The sequence below is a fragment of the Helobdella robusta genome (genome assembly GCF_000326865.2).
Source record: "Helobdella robusta unplaced genomic scaffold HELROscaffold_40, whole genome shotgun sequence".
In the NCBI taxonomy this organism is placed as follows: domain Eukaryota; kingdom Metazoa; phylum Annelida; class Clitellata; order Rhynchobdellida; family Glossiphoniidae; genus Helobdella; species Helobdella robusta.
Window position 1 is genome coordinate 96,237 of NW_008704903.1, and position 19,459 is coordinate 115,695.

At 32.1% G+C, this 19,459-nt stretch overlaps 5 protein-coding genes across 5 annotated transcripts in view; all 5 read right to left on the minus strand.

The window, feature by feature from the left end:
• Positions 1-951: 951 nt before the first annotated feature.
• Positions 952-4,448, minus strand: HELRODRAFT_176851 (hypothetical protein; the record flags this gene model as incomplete). The annotated part of the gene is made up of 5 exons (XM_009025109.1): positions 952-986; positions 2,098-2,248; positions 3,476-3,509; positions 3,646-3,744; positions 4,414-4,448. 5 exons carry the CDS (start codon positions 4,446-4,448, stop codon positions 952-954), a joined length of 354 nt encoding a protein of 117 aa, XP_009023357.1.
• Positions 4,449-7,141: 2,693 nt separating this feature from the next.
• Positions 7,142-11,051, minus strand: HELRODRAFT_192902 (hypothetical protein; the record flags this gene model as incomplete). Its single annotated transcript, XM_009025110.1, has 6 exons — positions 10,580-11,051; positions 10,000-10,183; positions 8,731-8,753; positions 8,187-8,348; positions 7,750-7,812; positions 7,142-7,350 (listed from the first exon to the last, which is right to left on the minus strand). The coding sequence occupies exons 1-6, from the start codon at positions 10,830-10,832 to the stop codon at positions 7,142-7,144; spliced, it is 894 nt and encodes a 297-aa protein (XP_009023358.1). The 5' UTR covers positions 10,833-11,051.
• A 1,018-nt stretch (positions 11,052-12,069) lies between these two features.
• HELRODRAFT_176853 (hypothetical protein) lies at positions 12,070-12,952 on the minus strand (the record flags this gene model as incomplete). Its single annotated transcript, XM_009025111.1, has 2 exons — positions 12,070-12,263; positions 12,772-12,952. The coding sequence occupies 2 exons, from the start codon at positions 12,950-12,952 to the stop codon at positions 12,070-12,072; spliced, it is 375 nt and encodes a 124-aa protein (XP_009023359.1).
• A 1,623-nt stretch (positions 12,953-14,575) lies between these two features.
• On the minus strand, positions 14,576-16,463 carry HELRODRAFT_176854 (hypothetical protein; the record flags this gene model as incomplete). Its single annotated transcript, XM_009025112.1, has 4 exons — positions 14,576-14,598; positions 14,789-14,944; positions 15,701-15,812; positions 16,404-16,463. The coding sequence occupies 4 exons, from the start codon at positions 16,461-16,463 to the stop codon at positions 14,576-14,578; spliced, it is 351 nt and encodes a 116-aa protein (XP_009023360.1).
• Positions 16,464-18,669: 2,206 nt separating this feature from the next.
• HELRODRAFT_176855 (hypothetical protein) overlaps positions 18,670-19,459 on the minus strand; it is a gene marked incomplete at both ends in the record, with an annotated part of 1,436 nt that continues 646 nt past the window's right edge. Inside the window, one exon of the mRNA XM_009025113.1 lies at positions 18,670-18,908. Coding sequence (XP_009023361.1) covers positions 18,670-18,908 — 239 coding nt within the window. The remainder of the gene's footprint in view (positions 18,909-19,459) is intronic.

A 19,459-nucleotide genomic window follows, 5' to 3' on the forward strand; every position in this document is an offset into this window, starting at 1 on the left:
TATCTAATTATGCCGCTTCCAAAATTCAATCAACTTTTTGTTTGTATTATCACATGCACTTCTTAGAAGTTCTCAAAGGATAATAATCCATATAACATGAACATTTAGTAAGAACAGTTCACAACATATCATAATGGCTAAATCAACATACCAAAGAGAAATTATTTATACATGCATACCTATATACAAAGTTAATCAAGAAATACCAAAAATTGTATAACCAAATTAAAAAACTAGAAACCAGTCAACATTTAATGAATAAATAAATAGACATTATTAAAAAGATTGTTCAAAAAAGTAAAATTTAAAGCGACGACGAAAAAAAATTTAGTATGTTTTGTTGGTGTGGTAGTGTGAAGCAAAAACAAACAAATAACAAAAAATAGTAAAAAGTCGTAAGAATAGTAGTCAGTCACCTACCTACAATTAAATTACTCTCAGGGCCCTAGCTTACCTATAATGATTAACTCATCTCACCCACCTACAAATTTGTATTTCTAAGTTTTAGGAATTTTACATGTTTCAGGTATTGTATTTTACATATTTTAACTTTTTTAATTTGCCTTTCTGTATAATTTAATTTTTTTTTGTTAGAAACTTTTTAATTAATGTTAAGCCCTAGCCTACCTACGATTGTCCAACTCATCTCAATCCCTAACTTACCTACGAATTAAATTAAAGTCCGGTAAAGAAAATAGCAAGTTGAAGAGAAACGTAACAACGACAACACCGAAAAATGGATGCCGTGTATGTGTGTGTTGTATTGATGTGTGTGTGTGTAAATGTGCGTGTGTACTCTCCAGAAACTTCTTCACAACGGATGAACCTCCATTGCACCGACCATCATCTGACACGCTCGTGAATTTGACCGGATACTGAAAAACACTAAATCTGAAAAAAATAAATTTTTTAAAATAAAAACCAAGCCATTGGAAAAAAGCAATAGGCAATTTATCTTACTAAGGTAGCAATCCACTCCAATCCCCCTAAAAAATCGTCGTTGTTATCTTCGAATTGTCATCATGATCATCATGAGACCACCATCTGAAACGTGCTGACGCCCACCACAGCCCACCTCTCATCATTCTGCAGACACATTTTTTTTTTATTAGCGTAGTCGTAAATCAAAGAACAAAGGAACGAACGAGTAAATGATTAACTGAATGATTGAATGATTGGTTGTATGAATGAGTGAATGAATGGATGAATGAATTAATCAATCAATGATTTAATGAATGAATAAAATGAATTAACAAATCAATTAATGTAAAAATAATTTAAAAGATTGAATGCTAAGATGAACGAATGAATGAGAAAAATAAAAAAAAACGAAACTAAACCTTTACTTCAAAAATTGTCGTTACTGTACTCCATTGCACCGACCACCATCATCTGGTCGGCACACAAGATGTCATCCGAACTTCAGAGTGTCAATCGAACAGCCAACGAGCTGATTCTTTCTACACCACCATCATCATATGTGAATCGTCATGAGATCACCATCTGAAACGTGCTGACGCCCACCACTGCCCACCTCTCATCATTCTGCAGACAAAATTTTTTATTAGCGTAGTGAGTAAATGAATGTTCGAGCGAAGGAACAAACGAATAAATGATTGGTTGATAAAGGGAACGAATGAATAAATTAATCAATCAATCAATAAATCAAAGAATGAATATAATTAATCAATTAAATAATTTGAAAGATTGAGTGAGGAAATGAATGAATGAGAAAAATAAAAAAACGAAACTAAACCTTACCTCAAAAATCGTCGTCACTGTACTCTTCATAGCACCGACCACCACATTCAGATCGGCACACAAGATTTCATCCGAACTTCTGAGCGTCAGTCGAACAGCCAACGAGCTGATTCTTCCTACACCACCATCATACGTAAATCATCATGAGACCACCATCTGAAACGTGCTGAGTCCCACCACTTCCCACCTCTCATAATTCTGTAGACAAAATTTTTTTTATTAGCGTAGTAGTAAATGAATGTTAGAACCTTAGAAGCAAAAAATTATAAAATGAAAATAATGGCAAATAATTAATATCTTAAAATAATAAAGAAAGTAAAATGTAAAAAAACTTACCGTCGTCCATTCGACAAAGGCAGAATGTTGAATGCGGTCCGGTTCCTACGTTGTCCTCCAAAACTGCTGCCAGTCCTCCTCGAGATTTTTGTTGAAACACAGCCCGTGTTGATGGAGAAAGATAGAGAAAGAGTAGATTCTCATCAGAAAGCTTAGCGGTGCATGCATCTCAAATTGTTTAATAAAAATAATCCTATCTACCTATTCAATTACCTTAACTAATCTATATTAAATTGTTAATGGTACGATAGTCGAAAGTCCCCCTTCATTCTCCCTCCTTGAACAGAAGTTCACCGACAGCCAGGGCACCGGATAGAAAACCATTGCCGTGCGGATAGTAGACTATTGCCGTGCGGATAGTAAACCATTTGCCGTCCGGAAGCCGTGCGGGTAGTAGACTATGGCCGTGCCGCATAGTAAATCATTACCGTGCAGATAGTAAACCATTGCCGTCCGGATAGTATACCATTGCCGGCACAACACTGGCCACCAAGGCTTGCCTCTGACAACGGACTTTGAAATCCAGAGTCAATCGGCTATCGTACCCTCAACTTACCTATTCATTACAATTAAGCCCTAGCTTACCTAAAATTACGAAATAACTCAAGAGCCCAATTCATTGGCCAATCGGCACCCACCCCACCACCTACGTAATGCCTTGGGCTCCAACTTAGTAATAATAATATAAAACTTAAACCCTAAATCTATTAATGAGTGTGTGTTACAACGTAGCCTTAACTTACCTATTCATTACATTACGGTCCTAGCTTACCTAAAATTACAAAACTCAAGAGCCCAATTCATTGGCCTTTCGGCACCCACCCCACCACCTACGTAATGCCTTGGGCTCCAGCCTAATAATAATAATGTAAAACCTAATCATTAACTTACCTATCGATACACTTACAGCGTTTATTTAATTTACATTACAAGATTGTTTCTAGAATTACATTATTGCCCTTAATTACTTATAAAATTAAATTACACTCAAACTTATTAATAATAAATTAGAATGTGTAATGAAAATAAAATAACGCTCAAATACTAACATATGTGTTTATGTATGTATTTGTGTGTGTGTGTGTGTAATACGCTGATGCGTGTAATGTGGGTGCGAGAAAAAATAGAAGAGATAAACTTACACGCCTACCTATTCAACTACATTAGTGTTGGATGCTTTCTATCTATCCTACCTACAATTAAAATTATGCCTATTTAACCTACCTATATAGCTACTTAATGTAATTGTGTGTGTGTTTTGTGTACGTGTGAGCATTCTTACTTAATGTTAAATTACGGAGAAAAACAGAGAAAAAAGTATAAAACGAATCCCAGCCAGGCGTATTTTTTTCCACTGGATGAACGAACGTAGGCTGACATCTTCCATGATGAATTCCTCTGGAAGCTTCAACCTGAATGAAATGAAAAAATCATATTTATTTAATTAATTTAAATAAAAATAGAAAAACGAGTCGCGGTGAAACCCGCCAGCCGGAAAAGCCAGCCAACTGGCAAAAAAAGGAACCACAAAGACATTGTAAAACGTACCCTAGCCAGGCGTGCATTCTTTGCCACTGAATGAACGAACGTAGCGTAACTTCACAACCATTCTGATCGTCCACGATGAACTCCTCTGGAAGCTTCAACCTGAATGAATGAACCTGAAAAAACCTAAATGAATGGAAAAATCTTATTCAATTTAAATGAAAATAACCGCAAAGAAACCGACCGGTCGGCAAAGAAAAGAACTTCAAAGAAAGGTATCTATATAGGATTTATGCTCTATATAACTCTATATAACTCTACATAACCATGCATACTACCACATTCAATCAATAAAAATCTTTCTAAAACAAGGAACAACCGCGTACCTGCTGAATGTATGGTGTGAAACATAAAAAAACACAAAACGAAAATCACACAACAAAGTAAGAGTAAAAGAATAGAAGTCCTTAACCTACCTATATAACTAAATTACCTTATGCCCTAGCCTACCTATATAATAAATTAATTTTTAATCTCACCTACCTATGTTTTATTAGCTTAACTTAAGACTCATAACGAAAGAGAAAAAGGAGTAAAACAGAGCATAAAATTCTACCACACAAACAAACATGATGTATGTATGTGTGTATGAGCAACCGCTAAAGCACCCACTTAAAATAAAAAAAACAAAAAAACATACAAATCACAGACAAACATATATAACCGCGCAACTCTATATAACTCTATATAACTCTATATAACTCTATATAACTCTATTTAATAAAATAAATAAAATAAAAAAAATAAATGAGATCAGGCAGACTGCTTCACCTCAAGCGAGGCAGAATGCCTGATCTGATTTTCATGCCGTCTCAGCTCCTATTTATACTCGTTTCAGCCATACATTTTCATCATTTCAATTATTCACATCAGTAAAAAACTTATTTAATGTATGTACTACACTGTTTTACAGTTTTAACAACAATGTTAACCGTACTAAATTGACGTCATCGAACGAACGCCTTCGAAACTTTCTGATTGGCTGGTGGAATCAGCTATATTGCGTTTTGTATAAACGTATAATCTTTATAAGTATTTTTATAGATAGATTATAGTTACTTCATATATATTTTAGTTATATATATATGTATAATATATATATATAATATATATAATATATATATTATATATATATATAATAAAAACTTATTATAAAAGCAACAGTAAAATATGTACGCAAGCAGTTCAAATTTTTCTGGGAGAGTTCAAAAGTGTTTGAGATCACACCTTGAACAATATCCAATTTCAAGCCGAGCCAAGCCAAGCTGAGCCAATTTCATTAAAATAGAACATATACACAAGTTTTATTTGCCAAGTAATTCTATTCTGAATCTGCTATATTGCTTTTTTTATAAACATATAATCTTATTAATTATTTATATACATGAATTATAATTACTTTATATATATATATATATATATATATATATATATATATATATATAATATATATATTAATATATATCGGAGAGAATTCGAAATAGTTTTGAGACCACACCTTGCTTAACATCCGATTCAATGCCGAGCCAAGCCAAGCTGAGCCGATATGCGTAGATTTACAAGCGCTTTTATATTGAAATTTTGCTCGCTTTCTATATATTCATTATAAAAGCAACAGTAATCAGTGCTATATATGTACGCACGCAGTTCAAATTTCAAGGGAAAATTCAAAATTGTTTGAGTCCACACCTTGTTTTACATCCAATTCCAAGCCAAGCCGAGCCAAGCCAAGCTGAGCCAATATGCGTAGATTTATAAGCGCTTTTATATCAAAATTTTGCTCGCTTTATATATGAATATCCCCCAATATACGGTACCGAAAAAATAATGCGAGCGAGTTTAACAAATAATTTAATTTAATTTAAATAGAGCATATACACAAGTTTTAATTGCCAAGTAATTCCATCCAATCGTTTAAACACGCACACTCTCCAATTGAACATTCTCGCAATCTATTTCTTTTTATGATTATCACTTTTCTAGATTTTGAAAAAGCTTGTTTTCTTGGTGTGGAATTTGAAGGGATTCATTTCACTAAGTATAGAATGTGTATGTGGGAGTTTAGGAAAGTTTTTTAATAACATTTGACCAGAGTTTAATTGGTGTTTAATTATTTCCCATAGTTTATCATTACATGTGATTTGAATGTAGGATGTTCGCTGTTAGAGAAATTAATTGTCATTAACATTTTATTTATAATAATGAAGAGACATTATAGAGTTATATATTATTTGATAATTGACACTGAAAAAGACACTGACAGTAATTTATTTTGTCGAAAAAACAGAATGACTGAAATTCAGAAGAGCTTTTGGTTATAAGTTTTTTACTTAAAAAAATCTATAAATAGTCTTGACGAGGTTGAACTCTGAGGTGGTTAAACTGTTCGTGTCATCATCATCATTATCGTCGTCGTCACAGACATCCATCCACCACCATCATCGTCGTTTTCTTAATCATTATAACCTTCATCTTCATCATCAATATTGTATTAATTTAAGTTTTTAAGATTTATAAAACACACATTATAGCCTCAAGCGTAATTTTTTTAACATCACTATGATATAAATCATTAAAATTAATTTAAAAATCAACTAAAAGTGCTAATTAATAAAAATTTAAAGTTGAATTAAAATGTCAATTATTGCTACAATCGGTTAATAATCGTCAATAATTCAATTGTAAATGGCAAGCGCCACATCAATCAGTGATAACCCGAAACACTAACGATAACTAATAGTGACATTAAGTCAAGTGGTTAATTTGAAGTGGAAAATTTTGAGTCCCTAATCGCTTAACTAAGAAGCTAAAAACGATGTAGCTATAAAAGTTTCTAGCCACAAAAACTGCAACGTCAACGCCCCACCACACCACATACACAGGCAATTGTGTTTGACATCCACACAACAACGACCTAAGATTTAGTTTTATTAAATTTCAAAGACTGAATACCTTTCAGAATGCTCGCTAAACTCATTCGAATTTTTTATTTTTGAAATTTGTTTTACTTACTTGTTAAATGTTATTATGTAATTATTTTGTTATAGTTCACAAACATGTTTAGCAACAAATTTTTCCCCCAAAAGGGGGCTGCCAACCTCGGTGTTCTATGAAGCTATCTCATCCATTTTTCTAATTCTACCCCTAATTTATTTGACTTCTATCACCAGATGGCTTGAAAGTTACAAAAAAGATTTTAGAATTTCTTCAATATATAAAAATAAAAATATCAATAAAAATTTCAAATTTTCTAATCATAATACGATGTTTTTATCACGAGACTTTGTCAATGAAAAAGTTTGAAATAAATAAAAAAAAGGTGCTGGTAAAAAATGTCGTTTAGTACAGAAATGAAATTTAAATATATAATACAAAAGTTGATACACCGAAAAAATGAAGAATTTTAACAAGAATAACTAGATTAATCTCAAATCAAATCAAACTTTGTATTTTAATTTTGAAAAAAAAATCATCCACAAATAATATCGATTCAAGTATTTTACAATCTTCTCCCAAAGATATAGCCAATTACCGATAAACCGACAATAACTCGAGTTGAAATGCCGGAACTTATGCCGACCGAATCGTTACAGAGGTCGGTGTGACAAACATATGCGTGTACGAATTTTGTATTGTTGTCAAATCTCTGGTTGTGATAGCCGGTCTTCGACTTGTTCTTTGTACAAGCCCTAGAGTACGATTTTTCATCTGTTGGGATGATGACGATGGCGACGATGGAGATGATGTTGATGAAGAGGAAGAAGATGATGAGGAAGAAGATGATTCGATAGTTATACTGTTGTGATGATCATGATAATGATAACGAGGTTGATATTGGTTGTAGGAGAGTGATGATGATAAAGACGATGGAGATGATGAAGATGATAACGATGATGAAGATGATGATGGTGACGAAGATGATGATGGTGATGAAGATGATGATGACGTTGCAGATGATTTAATGGTGACATTTATTAATAAGATAATAATAATAACAATAATGCTGGTGATGATTTTGATACTGATGATGATAATGATTATGATTACGGTGATAAGATGAAGATGATGGTAGTGTTAACGAATGGTAATTATTTTTCATAACTTGACCTTTGCCATCTGTTATAGCGAATTTGACGCATGTATAACCATTGCATTCTTTAATGCCTGTACCTATTAATTACGAATTATAATTTATCATTATTATTATAATTATTAATTATTATTACAATTTTTATTATTATTATTAATATTGTTTTTATCAGGGCCACCCAAAAATTTTAGTGACCCGGGAAAAAATTTTGGGTGTGGCCAATTTGGTGTGACTTTTTGGAGTATTACTTAACCTTTAATGTTTGGTTGGCCATGTTCGAATGCAAAGAGATTCCCTGTTTATCATATGCATAGAATCTTGAGTGTTCCTATGCGTTATGTTTGTGTGTGTGTAGGTGTGTGTTTTGTGTGTGTAGGTGTGTGTGCGTGTGTGTGTGTGTGTTATTAAATATAATTAATTTTTCAATTTTTTTCTAAAATCATGTATAATATACCTTTCACAATGATTTCAGCGCACAGATATGGGACTTTATCCGAATCACACTCATAACATTTGACAGCGTTCGCTGGTTGCACGGTCAAGATGACGACAAAAAGTGATGACGTAGCAAGTAGAATGAGTACATTTGATGACGGTGACGATGATGACGTCATTCCTATAAATATTGTTTTTGATAAGGGTGATATGGGTTTGATCGTGCGAGAATGGTAGTGAGAATTTACAATGACACGTCATAAGAATGAGTGAATTTCAGTAATAATTGTGACGTCATTTTTGTGAAATTTTACTAGAGAGCATAACGGTAATGAAGTTTTAGCTGTAACTTTAAAAATGCTGACGGAAATAGTGATGGAATTACTCAGATGAAATAGATCGTGACGTCATTTTTAGAAGTTGTACCAAAAACACTCGATACTGATGATAATAAATTATACAAATTAACTACATATTTGAATCATTTCAGGTAAAAAGAAACAATTTTCTTATTAATATTTTTTTTTAAATTAAATACCGCAATTTTAAAAATACTAACTAACTGCCTGCACATGTAAACTTTTCTCTGTTTTGAATAAAATTGTAAAATTAATTTTAAATATCAATATGAAATTTATAAAATTGATTATTATCAATATTAATCTCTCTATTCATATAATAATTCATTAATTTTAAGTATTAAACGATTATATTAATTATTAATTACTTTGTTTATGTTCTAGCTGAAATTTTACCTACATAAACTCGAAATTATTTTACAGTCGTTGAAGCAATACGAAATTTTATTATTATTATCAATAAGTGCTCTTGAAAACAACAAGAACCTATTGGCTGGTATCATTAAGTTGGCGTAGATATAAACATAGATACATAGCTACATAGATACACATATACATACATACATACATACGTACATACATACATACATACATACATACATACATACATACATACATACATACATACATACATACATACATACATACATACATACATACATACATACATACATACATACGATGAATGTACACACACAGACACAGATACACACAGACACACACACACACACACACACACATATATATATATATATATATATATACACACACATACATACATACATACATACATACACACATATATACATATTACTTTAACCCAACATCACTAAACCTTATTTTTATTAATAACACTACAGGTATGCACTACTATCAATGTTTATTATCTTTCTCAACTGTTACTACAAAATTTTTTTTCATTTGCTGTTCTTAGGTGTGTTACTTGGTGAAGTATTTGTTAGAATGATTAAACACTTATACAAACTTCTGGTCTCAGTAGCTAATATAATATAAATTTTAAACTTTCTCTATTTTTTTTTATTTCAACATTTATAAAACCCCCCAAATAATACATACATGCACGCGTAATGGATTGATATTTCATTCCAAAAAACTGGAACTGATGAATATAAAACACATTTTTCAATTGTTTGTTTGATAAATTCATTTTTTAAATAAATGGTAAAATTATTTAGTATCAATTTTGGCGTTCACCGAGAGTTTTGTGAACAAGTAGTAACGTAAGAGTGTCATTTATAACTTTCCAAAAAAAAAATCACACACCCCAATAACAAACAAATGCACATTAATTTCATATTCATATCATTCAATTCACGTACACTCGCACACACACACACACACACACACGCAAACACACGCACACACACGTACACACACACGCACATTCAAATTAAGCGTAAAATAGCACACCAAAATCCCATCTCCTATAAGGCGATGTAACGAATTACCGACGATACAACGACGGCGATTACGAGAATCGGGAGTGTCGATTCGAGACCGATACCGAGACGGGCAGAACCGTTACAGTGGTCCAGGGCGCAAGCACAGATGTAGGCGTCCATTCCGTTATACTGGGTCATCTGACATCCTGTGGCTATGAACTTGGAAAAACAGTCCCTTTCGAAAAACGTCCCCCCTGTGATGATGATGATGATGATGATGATGACGAGGAGGAGGAAAAGGAGAAGGAAGTTGTGGTTTTGATGATGATGGTGATGAATGTGGTGAAGATAGTGTTACTGTGTAATGATGACGATGAAGTTGTGATGTTCTATTGTAATGTGATATTAACAATTAGTCTGCCACTCCTACTACTACTGCTGCTGTTACTACTCTTACTACTACTACTACTGCTGCTGCTGCTGCTGCTGCTGTTATTATTACTACTACTACTACTACTGCTGCTGCTGCCGCTGCTGCTGCTGCTACATCCATATTACTATTACTACTACTACTACTACTAATATCAATTCAAATTCTACATCAACTACTTCTACTAATACAGCTGACCACTATAACAATAATAACTCACCATTTTTTTCAATTTTTACTTTAATACAGACATCACCAGTGCAATGAGTAACAGCACTGGTGCTTTTGTTGTTGAATGGATCGCCACAGAGTTGCGACTGGCTCATTTCGCAGCGGTAGCAAGAATACGCCTCTGCCTGTGGAGTCGTCAAGATGATGACGACGAAAGATGATGACGCCACTAGTAGAGTGAGTAACTTTGTGAGTGATGAGGAGGAAGATGATGAGGAAAAGAATGATGACGATGTCGTCATTTTTGATGGTTTCTACAGAGGTTTAAGCGTTGTTTTAACGATGATGAAAATAACAGTATAATATACCCGTATGCTTTAGTTAGAACAAAATTATTTTCAATTGATATGAGTACATGCAACCAGTTTTCTGATTCAAGTAAGACTGTTATAATTATTATTATTTAGGTTTCTAAAGAAACAAGTCAACATTGAAAACAATGTTTCACCATTAATTACAAAGCTATAACAACGAAATAAATGTATGCAAATTTTATTTACACACTTTAGTCTCTCTCTCTCTCTCTCTTTTTTTCTCTCTCTCTCTTTCTCTTTCTCTCTCTCTCTCTCTCTCTATATATATATATATATATATATGATGGATGGAGACCATATTTTATACAGTATTGGATGAATTCTACAGAATTGTTGGCATTAATCAATTTAAATGAAAAGACAAACTTTAAATTAATTAATGCCAACAATTCGGTATGATTCATTCAATTATATATATATATATAGTTAGTAAATAATTTGATATATATTTATATATATACATATATATGATACATTGTATATATATATACATATATATGAAACATTGTATATATACATACATATATATGATACATTGTATATATATATATATATACATATATATGATACATTGTATATATATACATATATATGATACATTGTATATACATATTGTATATATATACATATATATGATACATTGATACATTTGATGGGAGTTTTTTTTTGATGATTGAAGGTTAAGTCATGTGGTACCGTTGTATAAGAAAGGAATAAAAGATGAATTATAAAATGAAATTTAGATCCAGCTTTCTACGTCAAAGAAATTTGATTAACGAAATCTGATTATTTCCTTAAACAGACAGCCGACAGATTGGCAACGACAAATAACTCCGATTGAATTTCTTTGTTTATAACGCACATTTAGAAGCGTGATTGTACCTCTTAGAATTTCAATGAACTCTTTTGAATAAATTTGATATATGAGTGTTGAGTATGGTGTATGGGTATTCGCATAATTCTTTAGAAATTTTTTAAAATGGCATTTTTTAGTTTAAGAGATGAAACTTTGACACATTCAACTTAAAATAAAGTTTCTGGCGTTTTATAGTATGGATAGGTTAGAAGTCGTTAACAGATTATTACCAATTCTTTAAATTAATTAAAAATAATTAATTAGATAGATAGGTTAGATAGAATTTTAGATATTTAATTAATTATCTAATTACTCGATAACTTCGTCATATTCATCGTAATTAATTCCATTGTCTTCAAAAATCTTTGACAGCTCGTCATATGTGTACTTGTTGCAGAGGTTTCCACGACACGCACAGTACTGAATTCTACCCAGGTCCTCCGTGCACTGGTCTGCTTCCACATCACCATGACTACACATTCTTCTAAATACGTACTGCTTATCTGCGAATTATTGCAATAAATACAGGAGTAATTATTATTTTGAAATTTTAAATTTTATCGAAAGAAGCACATAATTTTTCATGATCCTGTGACCAAATGAGGTCCAAAGTCTGCCGTTAACTTGAAAACAGAAGCAAAAACAAAATTTTAAAATAAATGTCTCAATGTTAATGTTAATACTGATAAAAATAAAATGTTCGTTACTAATATTCAGCATGTTATAAGCAAAATGTTCAATAACATTATTAATACTCTTAAATTTAATGTTAGAATAATATTCATTATAATATAATAGCCACTTCACCAAAAATCGCGTCAAAATCGCAGTCTCTGGTGGCGAGATAGCGTAATGGTTAAGGTGCCATAGCCATGTTTATGCAGTGCACTGGTTCAAATGCAAAAGAACTTCGATAGCAAGAACTAATATAACCATCAAAATAAAAGTTATTCATCTTATTATTACTATTATTTACTTATTTATTTATTTATTTATTATTAATATTATTACCTGTCAGAGCGTCTATGATGCAAGAAGAAGGGGCCTTACACTTGTCCATCTTATCAAAACTCTGTTCACACTCCTCCTTACCGTTACAGGAGTAGCATTCTACCTCTGCGCTAACCTGTCGCTGGGGTGTCGTCGACAGCAGCAGCAAGGTCGCTACCACTACTGCGTTTGTGAAGTACATTCTTTGTGGCTGCGGCTGGTAGCTTGTGGTTAGTGGTTGGTGGCTGTGGCGTGCAAGATGCCTTTGTGCAAACATTTTATAAAAATGAAATCATGATAATTTGGGCCTCTATAATAAAAATTATAATAATATGTAAAAATAATAATTATAATAACTAAAATAATATTACTACTACTACTAATAATAATAATAACAATAACAAATCCCTTTGAAATAATAATAATATTAATATTAATTAGCTATAACGTTTTAAGATGTTAAAGTAATGTTAATGAACATAGAGTTGTAACCCTTCAGAAGCTGCTGAGACAGAAAATAAATTGTCTATCTAGTCACTGATTTAAATACACACCAAAAGGCGATCAATATCATAACCGTCATAAATTGTCCGCATCATCATCATCATCGTCATCATCATCGTCGTCGTATTTTTATCATAGAAAATAATTTTCACATTGCCACTGAATCACTTAGAGATTATGTTGTCTTTGAATATAAGAAAATCCAAAAAGATGACCATAAGGATGAGATTAAGAATAATAATTATAATTATTATAATTGTTACTATAATAAAAACAATTATTATTATTATTGAAACGAAATTATAAGTAATTGTATGAATATATTTTTAAATACTAATATTCTCCGCTGGTTTATTCTTATAAAACACGTACACTCATTCACTTACACACATGTTTACACATGCATACACACACATAAACGCATATTTACACACCCACACACACACACACAGACGCACACCCATACACACACACACACACACAGACGCACACCCACACACACACAGATTGCTCAAACATCTGCTTATTTTTCACTGCCCTTTGAAAATATGTCTGATTGACTTTGCGTGGTGAATATATAGCGAAAAAAATTTATAATTAATTGTTGGCGTATCGTACGAAATTCTGATTCTTTTTTTTTTACAATTCGAAACTGGCGACTTTAGAGATTTTTACAGGTTTTCTGTACTCATCAGAGGCAGTTAAACCTTTCTGTCAAAGAGGTTCTAGTCTATGACATCGACGACACACCATCTACAAACGCATCTTGTCAACAGACTATCAAACATTCCTCATTCCTTATCTCTATTCATCCTTTTGAGATATAATTATAAAATTTTGAATAATTTCTTCTTGGATTTTGATAAGTCAGCATTCGAATCCGAGCAGCATTGCAGTAACAACAATAAACACGGCAGTCTTACTATTTCGACTATTCTCATTGATTTATATGTCGTTTAGACATTTTTCGAGAATTTATTAAGGGTTTTACGGTTATTGTTTAAAAAAAATTGCAACAATTTTGCGGCAGATTTAATTATTTATTGTCTGACATGGTTAATTTTTAGTTAATTTATGTATATATATAATTTTATTTTCCAATAAAAATGAAACAGATCCGATTATGATGCCAATAATTCTATTTTTAAAACCTCTACCACAGTGAATGATATCAATATATTTTTCTGTATCCATTTTATGTCAATTAATATATCATCACGAACTTCTAAATATTGTCTTTATTAACAATTAAGATGAGTTATTGATGTTTATTATCATTAATGTTTTTTAATTGAGTTTAATTTCATTCCATGTTCGTCTTTCATCTCATTGGCTCTTCAACAGCTGGGAAAAAATAATTAATTAAACTAAATAATTAACCAATTAATGAACTAATTAATTTATTGAATCATTAACCCATTAACATATTACCAAATTAATCAACTAACTTATTAACAGACTATATAATTAATTAACTAATTGGCTTAATAGCATCAACAGACTAATCAATTAATTAAACAATTAAGCATCTTACCGCTTCCAAATTGCTTTTCCAGCTCGGAGTAAGACAGCCTATTGCAGAGATCCCCTCGACAGTCGCAGAAGTACAACTCGAAGTACTGTATCTTCGTGCAGCGTTCTTCTCGCGGCTCGCTGCGACAGCCTCTCGTGTAGATTACGTTCTGGTCATCTGGGGATCGATAAATAGTTATACCAGTTGAGAATAATGATTTTGTAATAACATAATTCAATTATAATTAATTTGGTATCTATTAGAGTTAAGATAATATATGAGTAGAAAGAATACTGATAACATTTCTCGTACGCTTAACTGCTTATTGTGTACTGCTTTCTTAATTCAATAAAACGTTATTTAGTTATAATAAATACAATAAGGCACGGGGTAGAAGGAGATGTCCCTTTCTGTTATCAACAGTTTAACAATCTTTTTTAAAGTGGTTTTTTAAAGTAGCCAACCTATATTGTTTCATTACTCCGTTTAAAATAGCAAAATTGACAAAATTTGTGAGAAGGAGGAGGTCAGCGACTTAGTTTAAGCTTCTCCCGAAAAAAATTTTCAGTTTTGGTCCCCTCCTACACAAATTTGGCCCTTCGTCAATGCCGGCTCCCACATCAAATTTGTCTATATTTGCCCATGGATGTAAGTTATAACTATAAGAGTGGTGTAATGGTTAAGGCGCTTGGTCCCGCTGTTACAGAAACCTGATTCGAATGCAAGAGATCCAAGCTTGCCACAAGAATGAAGATGAGATGTGTGTGTGTTGTTGACATTTTTGAAAATTAACTAACAAGGAAATGATTGATATTAATATTCGATGATAATAACAATATAAGGATAAAATATAGTAATAAAATGTACGTATACCATTTACAATTTTAGCGACAATTTTTTTTTTTTCTATTTAAAAAACAGCGCGCGACTAACGTTTCTCAGCTTCAGAGTAGCAAGAGACGCCGCGACACTTTTTGATCTTCTCCAAACCCAGAGCACACTCATCGCGGCCACCACACTGATAGCATTCAACGTCCGCTTCAACCTGAGTTTCGTTATAAAGTTATAATATCAGTATAATTTTAATTATTTCATATCATTCTTATATTTCTAATTACAATAAACTATCATGCTATTATTAAATTGTGGAATTATTATTAGTAGTAGTATTGGTAGTAGTAGTAGTAGTAGTAGTAGTATTGGTAGTAGTAGTAGTAGTAGTAGTAGTATTGGTAGTAGTAGTAGTAGTAGTAGTATTAGTAGTAGTAGTAGTAGTAGTAGTAATAGTAGCGGTAGTAGTAGTAATAGTAGTAGTAGTAGTAATAGTAGCGGTAGTAGTAGTAATAGTGGTAGTAGTAGTAATAGTAGCGGTAGTAGTAGTAATAGTAGTAGTAGTAGTAGTAGTAGTAGTGGTGGTAGTAATAGTAGTAGTAATAATTGTTGTAGTAATAGTAGTAGTATTAGTAGCAGTAGTTGTAGCCCCGCAATTGTAGTATCATTAGTAGTTGCGCGCAATTGAAACATTTTTATCATCATTAATGATATTAATGTCATCACTATCACAGTTATAATTTTAAATATATTAACCATAACAATTATTATTTTCGTCATAATTATTTTAATTATTTATCTGTACTTTTGCTAGCAGAAAGATTGGGAGGCAGACAATGAAGAATTTTAAAGTTGCTGAAGCCATTATAATAATCTCTATGTTCTACTGTATATCTGTTTGTTGTTTTTGGTTAATTTATAATATACTTGGTATATTTATAATATATTTTTGTATGAAATATATATTCATGAATAATTATAATAATAATTAAATACTATTTTAATTTATTATAAACGTTTAAAAGTTAATTTAATGGATTTACTAAGGAAATTAAAAATCATATGAAACGAATAATGATAATAACCTGTTAAACGGATGGATGTTACGTTTTGATACATGGATACATTTTAATTTATATAGCGTTAATTTTGAAATCAATTATACGGGCAAGCAGGCTGTCGTCGGCATCATCATGTTCGTCATCATCGTCAGCTTCTCAATCTTCGTCGTCGTCGTCATCATTTCGACATCTTCGTCATCATCATCATGATCTTTATCATCAGCATCTCATTTTTTTTCTTCATCATCGTCATCTTCTTCTTCATCATTATCATCTTTATTATCGACATCTCATTCTTCATCATCGTCATCTTCTTCTTCATCATTATCATCTTTATTATCGGCATCTCATCTTCATCATCGTCATCTTCTTCTTCATCATTATCATCTTTATTATCGGCATCTCATCTTCATCATCGTCATCTTCTACTTCATCATTATTTTTTTCTTCATCATCATCGTCGTCATCCTTATCATCATCATTAACACTGTCAACATCATCCTAAACATCCTCCTATCATCTTCAACTTCATCATCATTATCATCACTATCAACAACAACATTTCTTTTTCATCATCATCATCATCATCATCATCATCATCATCATCATCATGATCCAAATTATCAACCCACATTATCACCATAAACATTTTTTTTGTCTACCACTACTACGCACGCTATGAAGCAGACACCATCATCGCCACCCTCATCATCTTCGTCGTCATCATCATCATCTTTATCGTCGTCATCATCATCATCTTTATCGTCTTCATTATAACACCTGGTTTATTTTGCGTGGGTTAAAGCAAACAAATTTAAAAGTTAGTCCGCACAAACGCTCTCGCAAATCATTTTCATTGCTATTAAATTATCATCATAATTTTTATTATTTATAATATCATCGTCATAATTATAATTATTTATACGATCCTCTTTTTCATCAATATCGTTCTCATCACCGACAAATATTATTTATAAATTTCGCAAAAATTTATTTAATAATAATTATTATTAATGCTGAAAATTGTCCTCTTGGAGGCAATTATTTTTAAAACACATGACGTCATCGTCATCTTCATCGTCATCATCGCCATCTTTGCCATCTTCGTCATCTTCATCATCGTCATCTTCATCGTCGTCATCTACATTGTCGTCATCTTCATCATCATTTTGAAGTTTTTTTCTACCTTACATACAAACCAATCTTTTCCAATTTTTCCAAGAGACAGATTCAAAAACATCCATTTAAAAACTGGTTTTATTGTAAAAACTTGCAATCCTTTCAAAAATCATTTACTATTGAAAGTATCAAAGTGAATGAAACTAGCAAAGCTCAACCAAAAAGGAAGCATTTTAATTTTATTTATTTGAAAACGAAAATAGTTTGTAAAAGTTTAAAATTAATCGGTAATAAAAATTTTTATTCATTCATTCACCCAATCACTCAGTCAGTCACTTGTTCACTTAATCTTTCTCTCTTTTTTTTTTTCTCTCTCTCTCTCTCTCTCTCACCTCACTCACTCACTCACTCACTCACTCACACACACACAATCTTTATTCTTGGCGATTATTTATTGGCACTTATAAAAAGTATTCATGGAAAAGCAGTGAACTAAAACAACAAAAAAATTGAAAGATAAAATCGTTAAGTTTTTGGTAGACATTTTGAAAGCTGAAAATATATCGAAAAATAAAAATTGTATATCATGATATTTTTTCATATCAATTTAACTTTGGCCTCAGTACATTCAATCAATTTCACTCTAATCAATATTCTTACTAATTTGTTCCCCAAGCACCCATGAAGGTACAGGTCAACCGGCCACCAATCGGTCTACCATATATCAACAATTAATCAATTACTCTTATATTCTCCCTTTTATTCACTCACACACACACACACACACACGCACACACGCACACACACACGCACACACACACACACACACACACACATCGCACACAACACACACACACAGACACGCACACAAACACACACCAATTTTCCAACTCACAGCAGCAACACAACCATATGGACGACAATCACCCAGATTGCAGAATTCAAACCAGAGCCTGTGTTTGGTTTGGTGGGAGGGCAGAGTTCCGTCTCGTTAAGATTGCTCCTGACATTGCATTTATCAGTGTTACAGGTGCATAGAGACATTGTTATTGGTTCTTCTTTCAGCGTTTTGCAACCAAGAGGCATGGAATCGTTCCCGTCACTACACGTTCTCACGATTTGATACTCCTCTAAAATGGTGAATTGTTGTTTAATTCTCTATTTAATGAATTTCAAAGGTATCAAGAAACATGCACAGTGTATTTAAATAGGCTTGAAGCAACTGATTGTGAAAGGTGAAGGTTATTTTGCTTTTGAATTTAGTAACCCGTGGTTATTTTGCTTTTGAAACTAGTAACCCGTGTCAACAAAGCCAGGCATCTTGACCATTACACTATTTAGCCTCACTATTTATATAACCGTACGTTATAAATAAATTTTTCACATTTGAAAACTATAGATTGGGCTATTGTAATTGTAATTTACGTAAAATGTACTGAGATAAAAGCTAAAGAAATGAACATCTAATCATTTAACCAAAAATTACCTACCTACACACACTCACTCACTCACACGCAAATATGAGAAAATGATGAATAAAAGTTATGATTTTAAATAGGTAGAAGATTTTGTAATGGAATGAATACGATGATACGGAATGAGTTGGGCGTCAAGATGTTGTAGGATTTTGAGTAAAGACTGGGGGGGGGGGGGGGGGGTAAATTAAACCCACAAAACGAAC